This window comes from Drosophila miranda, chromosome 3 (assembly GCF_003369915.1).
Source record: "Drosophila miranda strain MSH22 chromosome 3, D.miranda_PacBio2.1, whole genome shotgun sequence".
Classification (NCBI taxonomy): domain Eukaryota; kingdom Metazoa; phylum Arthropoda; class Insecta; order Diptera; family Drosophilidae; genus Drosophila; species Drosophila miranda.
In genome coordinates, this window is record NC_046676.1 from 4,715,993 (window position 1) to 4,725,232 (window position 9,240).

Consider the following 9,240-nt stretch of genomic DNA (forward strand, 5'->3'; position numbering starts at 1 on the left):
AGAGTAACTCAGAAGCCTCACGCTTGCGCAGAGTTCTCTCGAAGACAACACCCACCCTGGGCTACTTGAAGAACACCGACCAGTCGTGGACTACGTCCAGCGAGGAGTCGCTAAATCTTCTCCTAAATACCCACTTCCCTGGCTGCGATGAAAACAGACCCAACTACCTCGCGCCTCCTTCTGTAGCCTCAAATGCCATCCTGAGACTGCTAAGCCAGGAGAACATTTCCTGGGCGATCAGAAGCTTTAAACCCTACAAGTCCGCGGGGCCAGACGGCATTTTCCCTGCCCAACTGATTCACGCGGGACATAAAGCCATTAACTGGCTCAAAATAATTTACGAGGGAATCTTCTCCCACGGGTGCATTCCTGACACCTGGCTTCAGACCAAAGTCGTATTCATACCCAAGGCAGGCAAGCCCTCGCACACTGCCCCAAAAGATTTCAGACCCATAAGTCTATCGTCTTTTCTTCTAAAGGCGATGGAGCGGCTCCTGGGGCTGCATCTAACGGCGTGAATTCCGTCCAGTCTGATCTCAGACTCCCAGCATGCCTATCGGAAGGGAAGATCCACCGAAACGGCCCTACACTCGATCACATCCATCATCGAAGCATCCCTTAATTTTAAGGAGTACACCCTAGTAGCCTTCCTCGACATAGAAGGCGCCTTTAACAACATCCTTCCGACCGCCATCACGGGCGCACTGACGGATCTGGGCGTTGACTCCAGGACGGTGAGCCTGATCGATCAGATGCTACAATGCAGGACGGTTGAGGCATCACTGGGGACGTCAACGTGTACCAGATTTGTCAGCAGAGGCACACCGCAGGGCGGAGTCCTCTCGCCCCTCCTATGGAACGTGGCAGTGAACACACTGCTGCGGGAGATAGAGGGGGGTGGCTGCCGTGTGGTGGCGTACGCGGACGATGTTGCCATAGCATTCTCCGGAAAATTTCCGCAGACATTGTGCGAGTGCATGACAAGTACTCTCACGAAAATGTCGAAATGGGCAGACAAATGCGGGTTAGGCGTCAACCCGTCTAAAACGGAACTGGTGCTTTTCACTAGGAAGTACAAAGTTCCGGTACTGATTCCCCCAAGACTATGTGGGGAAACGCTAGTCTTCAGCAACAACGCCAAGTATCTTGGCCTAATCCTCGATAGAAAGCTCGATTGGAAATTGAGCATAGAGGATAGAGTAAAGAAGGCCACAGTGGCCCTCTATACTTGCAGGAAAGCCATCGGACTAAAATGGGGAATGACCCCCTATATAGTTCGGTGGCTCTACACCGCCATCATAAGACCAATCATGCTCTATGGAGTGGTGGTATGGTGGCCAGCCTTGGACAGAAGGACATGCCTCAATAAACTCAGCAGAGTTCAACGCATGGCAGAGCTATGCATAACTGGCGGGCTACGCACTACTCCAGGGGAAGCCCTGGATACTGTGCTGGACCTCCTCCCTGTGGATCTCATGGGAAAGAAGGTGGCAACACTTTCCGCCCTCAGAATGAGAGAAGCCAGACTGTGGAAAGCATCCGCGGTTGGGCACTCGGGAATCCTGATGAGACTCCCGCAATTACCAGAGAGGACAGATTACTGTATCCCCAGTGATCACCTCTCGACGCCCTTCCAGGTATCAATCCCATCTAGGGAGGACTGGGAGATGGGCGAACCAGGACCTGCAAATGCAGGTATGCAAATGCACTATTCAATGACGTACAATCAGATAGGCGGATGGGATCCTTGTAGATTGTGTACCACTTCTTCAGGACAATCTTCTCGTGCTTTGTGCCCGTCTGTGCCGCTATAAGTTTCTTCAAGTCTCCAACAGTGTCGTCCGGATTGCATTTGACGCGCACCTGCGGGATATGTGTGAAATTGTATCCACAATCTTTATGTATGCTTAGGTATTTACCTTCTTGCTCAGTCGATCGTTGCAAGTTATTTCTATCATTTTGTCTACAATTTCCACTGCAATTTATAGTTATTTTCTTGCGCCAGCTGTTAAAAGAACTGCACGGGATCTACACATTTGCTACACATCTGCTACATAATGGTAGGAAACAGAGGGTATGGAGAAGAGGCAAAACGGCCCAGAAAAGCCAACGCATGCAATGTAAAATCCACCCCTTTTGCCTTATATACCTTGTCCGTACAGGCCGAGGTGAGGTCTTTCCAATTCGAAACTAGAACTCATTTTTTCGTGGCATTATTAGCCCACTCAGCCCCCCTCTATTTAAACAGGTAAGCAACTTGAGCTAAATCGCGGAATATAATATTGTTTGCAAATTCTTCTTGGATGTCCATCCTATCCTTCCTCTTTTCGTACAATTCTTCTTCCTCTTTACTTAAAAAACAACCACGAAAATCAGAAATACACTGAAAGAGAGCAAATCTCGCGCAGCAAAAAAAGGCTATCGATAATCTCTAGAGCTGCGCGGTAAAGTGGAACTGTTTGAAAGTGATTGTGTGACACGAATAAATGATGCATGGAAGCTCCGAGCTTATGGAAGTTTTATACCCTATGGCAATTTACATTTCCTTTAAAATGGAACTTCAAAAATCAATCCTCCTCCTGGATACTTCGCTCGGTCAAACTCGTCATAATTATTATGTAATGCTGGTGTATCTTAACTTTAGGTAGAACGTTCTTTCTTGAAGCTTGTTTTTCTCAATCAATTGGGCAGAGGCTTGTTAACAAGAGATCGGAGGAGTCCATTGATCTGATAAAAACATCTGCTCGTAATTTATTGTTTTTTGATTCTTTTTTCTGCTTTTGTAAATTGAAAAAAAAAACATTTCCGCGACCTTTGTTGGGTTTTTTCTTTTCATTATTGGGAGGAGGAAAACTGTTCTATTGTTTGTCCAAGCTTAAAACGGTAAATTTCTCTGCTTCAATTGCAATGCTACTGAGCACACTACATATAAAACGCAGATCATAAAACTATATCAGAAAGAGTCGAAAATGACTTGCTCCAGCTCACTGTTGGTCCTGCTGTCGATGATGGTGCTGATGACAGCGCTGCCGTTCGAAGCTCACGCTCAAATAGTGCGCAACGGCCATTGCAGGCCCACACCCGTCCGAGTCCCGGCGGGGGGCATGATCTGCGAGCGGCAGTGCTACACGCCTGGCGGTCCACCCTTTCTCTGCCGACGCATACCCCTCACCACTGACCTCCGAATATGCAGCGGCACCTGTTGTCGCTCCGGCCCATACTGTCTGCAGTTGCTGCGAACGTGATTAGAAAATACATATACAGTATGTCAAGAAACTCTTTACACACTGAAAATAAATTAAATTTGTTTACTTTGGATAAGAAAATAATGGCCTTTGATTGAAATTTATCAAATTTGTTTAATTCATAACCATTCAGGGATTAATTATAAAGTAGTTTTTGAAATACATATACAATGTACATATATATAATATGAATGTACAATGTACATATTCTGTGTTTAATATTTAGTGGACTGGAGTTTGGGGTTTTGACTACGCGTGCGAGAGCGTCACTGTTAGCTTTTTGGACATATGCAATAGCAACACAATTCTGAGCATAAAAATAGGTACTTAAGCGGTAAAGCACAATGATGAGCATATGAATGGGAGCAGTTAGACTATGAATCTATAGAAGACTGAAATAAGCGGCTAATTTCTCAACAATAATAATACAAACGAGGGGGAACATTGTGAGTTGCTGCGGCTACCGCAACTCTGAATTTATACCCGATACTTAGTCAGTATGGCTCTCCTCCGGCAGACGCCGCTAATATTAAAAGACACGACAAAGAGTGCGTGCGAGAGAGACAGAAAATCAGTCTGAGCGTGACGTCGGGCGCTGCGTAGCCACTGCAAATTGATTTGTTCCTTTTGGCTATAAAAATGATCCGATCTGATCCAGATTCAGCAACCGGATAGATATGGTCATTATCTATGATTCTGAGATATACGTTTTATAGTGAGATCTAACAGGAGTGCGAATACCAAATTTGGTTACTCTAGCGTTAATAGCCTCTGAGATTTGTGAATATCCCCAGATTTTCGTCCTTTGCGGGGGTGGAAGGGGGTGTGGCGAAATTTTGAAACAAACTCGTCTCGGTACGATATATTAGGAGTGTGGATACCAAATTTGGTTGCTCTAGCTTTTGTAGTCTCTGAGATCTAGGCGCTAATGTTTTACTATAAGCAAAGCCGCCTATGCTACGTGTGTGTTAGAGAGAGACAGGGCGAGAAAAAATGAAATTGTTTTCTTGATGCTGGCTATAATAATAATACGATCCAATTCAGATTCTGCAGTCTAAAAGATATGGTCATTCTCTACGATTCTGCGCTTTTGGTTTTCTCATATCTTTAAAATTGTGGATGCCACAGATTTTCGTCCTTTGTGGGGGCGGAAGTGGGCGGGGCGAAGTTTTGAAATATTTTTGTAGCAGTGACATATCACAGAAGTCTGGATACAAAACATCGTTGCTCTAGCTCTTATAGTCTTTGAGCACTAGGCGATGAAGGGGACGGACAGACGGACAGACGGACAGACGGACAGACGGACGGACGGACGGACGGACGGACAGACAGACATGGCTCAATCGACTCGGCTATTGATGCTGATCAAGAATATATATACTTTATGGGGTCGGAAACGATTCCTTCTGGACGTTACACACATCCATTTTCACCACAAATCTAATATACCCCAATACTCATTTTGAGTATCGGGTATAAAAACTATTTATGAAAGGAGCAAAGATCAATCAATCATTAAACTGGAATAGGAGATGAATTGTAAGGATGAGAAATGATGGATGATGTCATGGAATAAGTACACACTTTGCATTAACATATTTTATAATGAAACATTACAAACAACACTAATTTAACGCATATAAATAAAAAGAAAATATTAAGACTAATTGTTTAATTACCTCTAACTTGGGAGGGTCTCTCAAATACCTATAAAAGAAAGGGGTTTTTTGTTCACCGGAACGAAATTAAAACTTTAGCTAATCATAAATGATGAAAAACGTTATGTTTTGATTTGTCTGCCTAGAAATACTGTCGCTTTCCCAAGCTGGAGGAGTGCGCACATTTCCACTACGAGCGCGTACAACTGGGACCCCTCTCTGTCCAGCTGTTGGATGACAAGTCCGAGCACATGGGCAGCAGCATAGCCTCCCAGTCGATTGGCGGGGATCTGCCGCACAGCTCGCTGAGGAGCTTCTCCCCCGAGAGCTGTTGGTTCATCATTCGTGTGTGTCCGCAGCGTTGCGAGCCCTTTTTGATCAAAAGATCCTTTGAGAATATGCAACTGCTCGACGAAATGCTGCATCGCTGTGTGTACGATCGAAAGATCAGTGGCCTGAGGAACATGGCAGAGCTGGCCGAAGAGCTGCCGAGCGAAACGGATGTGGAGTATGCGGTGGGCAAGTACTTGGAGCGCTTCTCGAAGATTGCCTCTGATTCTCTGACATGCGGCACCATCCTGACGTGGCTGCAGCTGGACAACAAGGGGCGACGTCTGCCCCTGGCCGATGGCGAGACGCAGCGAGCCATCAACACCCCGGCGGTGGGGGCAGCCTATGGCGTGAGGCGCTATCAGGCCCAGGCCCCGGACGAAATTAACATCGAAGTGGGGGATATGATCTCAGTGATCGACATGCCCAGTCCCGCCGAGTCGATTTGGTGGCGCGGCAAGAAGTCCCTTCTGCAAAAGTCCCTCTACGAGGTGGGCTTCTTTCCGCAGTCGTGTGTGGCCACCATTGGCGACAAGGTGCCGAGGAATTTCCCCATGCCAGCGCCCCTAGTGGGCCATCTGGATGCCTCACCCACGAAGCCAGTGCTGCGGAAACATGGCAAGCTGATAGCCTTCTTTCGATCCTTTATCCTGTCGCGTCCGTCGCGGCGGCGGCTCAAACAGAGCGGCATTTACCGCGAACGGGTGTTCAACTGCGATTTGTCGGAACATTTGCTAAACAGCGGCCAGGATATACCCATGGTCCTGCGATCCTGTGCGGAGTTTATAGAAAATTATGGTGTCATTATGGTCGATGGCATCTATCGACTCTCTGGCATCACCTCGAATATCCAGCGTTTGAGACGCGCCTTTGACGAGGAACGAGTCCCGGATCTAGGAAATCCGGAGATGAAACAGGACATCAATGCCGTCACTTCGTTGCTAAAAATGTACTTCCGTGAGCTGCCAAATCCTCTGTGCACCTACCAGCTTTGCGACAATTTCGTGGAGGCCATACAGGTGAAGGCCGACGAGGCGGATGAGCGTCTGAGGCTGATGAAGGAGACGGTATTGAAGCTGCCGCCGCCACACTACAGGTAGGAATCGGAGGAGTGGCAGGAGATCTTCCATAAATAATAACTCTTTCTCCCTCCCGTAGAACCCTCAAATATCTGGCTGAGCATTTGTACAAGGTCTCGCAGCATCACGAACGCACTGGCATGACGGACAAGAATCTGGCCATTGTTTGGGCCCCCAATTTGTTGCGTTCCCCTGCCCTCGAGTCTGGTGGGGTGGCCGCCCTTCGAGGCGTTGGCGTCCAGGCCGTGGTCACCGAGTACCTGATACGGAATTGCCATAACATATTCGATGCTCTGGAGGATCAGCGTCACAGTGTGCTGCCAGTGGCAGTGGCACTGAATCCTAGCGAGAGAGGAGAGCTCCGTTTGGAGTCCCTCACCGACTGCGAGAGCCTGCTGGTGGAACAACGCGAACAGGATCAATCTTTGGGTATGGTAGAGCGCCCCAAGAGCCTGAGCACGGGAGGAGCCAAGCTCATCAGCCTGGAGGAGGCCCAAGAGCGACACTCACGCATCGAGGGGGGAGATCTGAAGCATTCGCTGCCGATTAGCATGCTGGCAAGCAGCTGCAGCAGCACCACCAATGCCGCTGCTGCTGCTGGGAACGCAGCCACCAATATAGGATCTTACATCGAGGTGGGGGGAGGTCCCTCCAGTCTCCCCGACAAATACCACACAGTGCTGTCGGCGCCACGCAGCTGGCAGAAGCGTAAACCAGACAAAACGCCCTCATGGAAGTCGATTTTTACGCGCAGTCAGCGTCAGGGCAATGTCGATCCCTGCCACAAGATCACCATTGAAGCGGGTGGAGGAAAATTGGATCCTGTGTCCTCGCGCGTTAGCTTTGTCCAGGCCTCCCATGCGCATGCCAGCAAGGAGCTCTCGAAGCACGACAAGCCCAAATCCATAGAGCTGCTGGAGACGACACACGAACGAGAGCCCAAGCCCATGGAGCTGTGCATACGCTCCAATTCCATTGACAGCCTGCGGACGGTGGGTCATTCGCGCAGCGTCTCCCATGACTCGTACTTTGACCTGCTGCAGTCCCCCCAGCGGGGACACGTGACCACCTGCCCCTCGAGGGAGCTCTCAGAGCTGGGGCTCAATTTCGATCGCGAGGAGCCGGAGATGCGCATCTTTTCGGAGAGCGAATCGCTGGTCAGTTTCCCGCGTGTGGGCAAAGAGAACGTCCCCCCGGCCTCGGGCTGCGCCACGCGCAGGATAATGCGCGCCCGCCCCGAGGAGTTCTCCAATCAGACGAACAGCGTGAATCCCAGTCCCAAGAAGCAGCCGCGTCTCAATCTATTGTCTCCCTCGTCGGCCAGGGCCCTGCCTCTTCCATTGCCAGCCACTGCCGTGGCGGCAGCGGCTCAACCGGGGCCGCAGCACCATTGCGGCCACGAGCCAGCGGGTGCGGAGAACTGCTGCAAGCGCTACAAGCTGGAGGATCAGCTCTGCGATATACAGTTTATTGATTGCGGCACGCCCGAGCATGCGCCGACGGTGCAGCAACAGTTTGCCAGCGTGGAAGTGCATCCGCCACCGAAGCCCGCTAGGTCGCATGTGCCAGGACCCACATCTCCTGCCTCGGCGCGGTATAGCTATCCCTCAGTGCAGTTGGGGGCCAAGCGAAAGGAGCAGCAGGCGGCCAAGGAGAGATTTAGCTACCAGGGGACGTTCATGCAGCAAGGGGGGAAGCCAGAGCAGACCCCACGTGCCGCAGTGCAGTGAGTAGATCATGGAACAAAAGAAGGGCTTCTGTATCAACTGTGATTCCTCTGTAATCTCTTTCAGCAATAACACGGTACCAATGCGCACCAAACCCCGAGTGGAACTGCCGCCAGATGCCACCGATTCGCAGGGAAAGCTTTCGGTGGCCACACCCACAACGCCACAAAGGAGTCCACGATACAGCCTGCTGCTGTGCGACACGGAGGAGAGCTCTGAGAACAGTTCGGCTGTGACCACACCCCAATACGATATGGAGCCACTGATGCGAACCTCAGCGATGTCGGGCATCTCTGGGGTATCCTCCAACATGTAAGATCCTATATTGGTGGCTGCGTTCCCAGCAGCAGCAGCGGCATTGGTGGTGCTGCTGCAGCTGCTTGCCAGCGTGCTAATCGGCAGCGAATGCTTCAGATCTCCCCCCTCGATGCGTGAGTGTCGCTCTTGGGCCTCCTCCAGGCTGATGAGCTTGGCTCCTCCCGTGCTCAGGCTCTTGGGGCGCTCTACCATACCCAAAGATTGATCCTGTTCGCGTTGTTCCACCAGCAGGCTCTCGCAGTCGGTGAGGGACTCCAAACGGAGCTCTCCTCTCTCGCTAGGATTCAGTGCCACTGCCACTGGCAGCACACTGTGACGCTGATCCTCCAGAGCATCGAATATGTTATGGCAATTCCGTATCAGGTACTCGGTGACCACGGCCTGGACGCCAACGCCTCGAAGGTCGGCCACCCCACCAGACTCGAGGGCAGGGGAACGCAACAAATTGGGGGCCCAAACAATGGCCAGATTCTTGTCCGTCATGCCAGTGCGTTCGTGATGCTGCGAGACCTTGTACAAATGCTCAGCCAGATATTTAAGGGTTCTACGGGAGGGAGAAAGAGTTATTATTTATGGAAGATCTCCTGCCACTCCTCCCATTCCTACCTGTAGTGTGGCGGCGGCAGCTTCAATACCGTCTCCTTCATCAGCCTCAGACGCTCATCCGCCTCGTCGGCCTTCACCTGTATGGCCTCCACGAAATTGTCGTAAAGCTGGTAGGTGCACAGAGGATTTGGCAGCTCACGGAAGTACATTTTTAGCAACGAACTGACGGCATTGATGTCCTGTTTCATCTCCGGATTTCCTAGATCCGGGACTCGTTCCTCGTCAAAGGCGCGTCTCAAACGCTGGATATTCGAGGTGATGCCAGAGAGTCGATAGA

At 50.3% G+C, this 9,240-nt stretch overlaps 2 protein-coding genes across 2 annotated transcripts; one reads left to right on the forward strand and one right to left on the reverse strand.

Moving 5' to 3' along the window:
• Window positions 1-1,615: 1,615 nt before the first annotated feature.
• Window positions 1,616-2,085, reverse strand: LOC117187918 (ubiquitin-like protein 5). The gene is made up of 2 exons (XM_033390871.1): window positions 1,920-2,085; window positions 1,616-1,863 (listed from the first exon to the last, which is right to left on the reverse strand). Exons 1-2 carry the CDS (start codon window positions 1,956-1,958, stop codon window positions 1,651-1,653), a joined length of 252 nt encoding a protein of 83 aa, XP_033246762.1. The 5' UTR covers window positions 1,959-2,085; the 3' UTR covers window positions 1,616-1,650.
• A 2,975-nt stretch (window positions 2,086-5,060) lies between these two features.
• Window positions 5,061-8,355, forward strand: LOC117187917 (GTPase-activating protein CdGAPr-like). The gene is made up of 3 exons (XM_033390870.1): window positions 5,061-6,329; window positions 6,392-8,038; window positions 8,106-8,355. The coding sequence occupies exons 1-3, from the start codon at window positions 5,155-5,157 to the stop codon at window positions 8,353-8,355; spliced, it is 3,072 nt and encodes a 1,023-aa protein (XP_033246761.1). The 5' UTR covers window positions 5,061-5,154.
• Window positions 8,356-9,240: the final 885 nt, after the last annotated feature.

Excerpts from the sequence above, each read along its gene's own strand:
- LOC117187917 (XM_033390870.1), top strand. The coding sequence starts at position 5,155 with ATGGGCAGCAGCATAGCCTCCCAGTCGATTGGCGGGGATCTGCCGCAC. Across the intron at positions 6,330-6,391 it reads CTGCCGCCGCCACACTACAG|AACCCTCAAATATCTGGCTG; the intron begins GTAGGAATCGGA and ends TCCCTCCCGTAG. Across the intron at positions 8,039-8,105 it reads ACCCCACGTGCCGCAGTGCA|CAATAACACGGTACCAATGC; the intron begins GTGAGTAGATCA and ends AATCTCTTTCAG.
- LOC117187918 (XM_033390871.1), bottom strand. The coding sequence starts at position 1,958 with ATGATAGAAATAACTTGCAACGATCGACTGAGCAAGAAG. Across the intron at positions 1,864-1,919 it reads ACGATCGACTGAGCAAGAAG|GTGCGCGTCAAATGCAATCC; the intron begins GTAAATACCTAA and ends CATATCCCGCAG.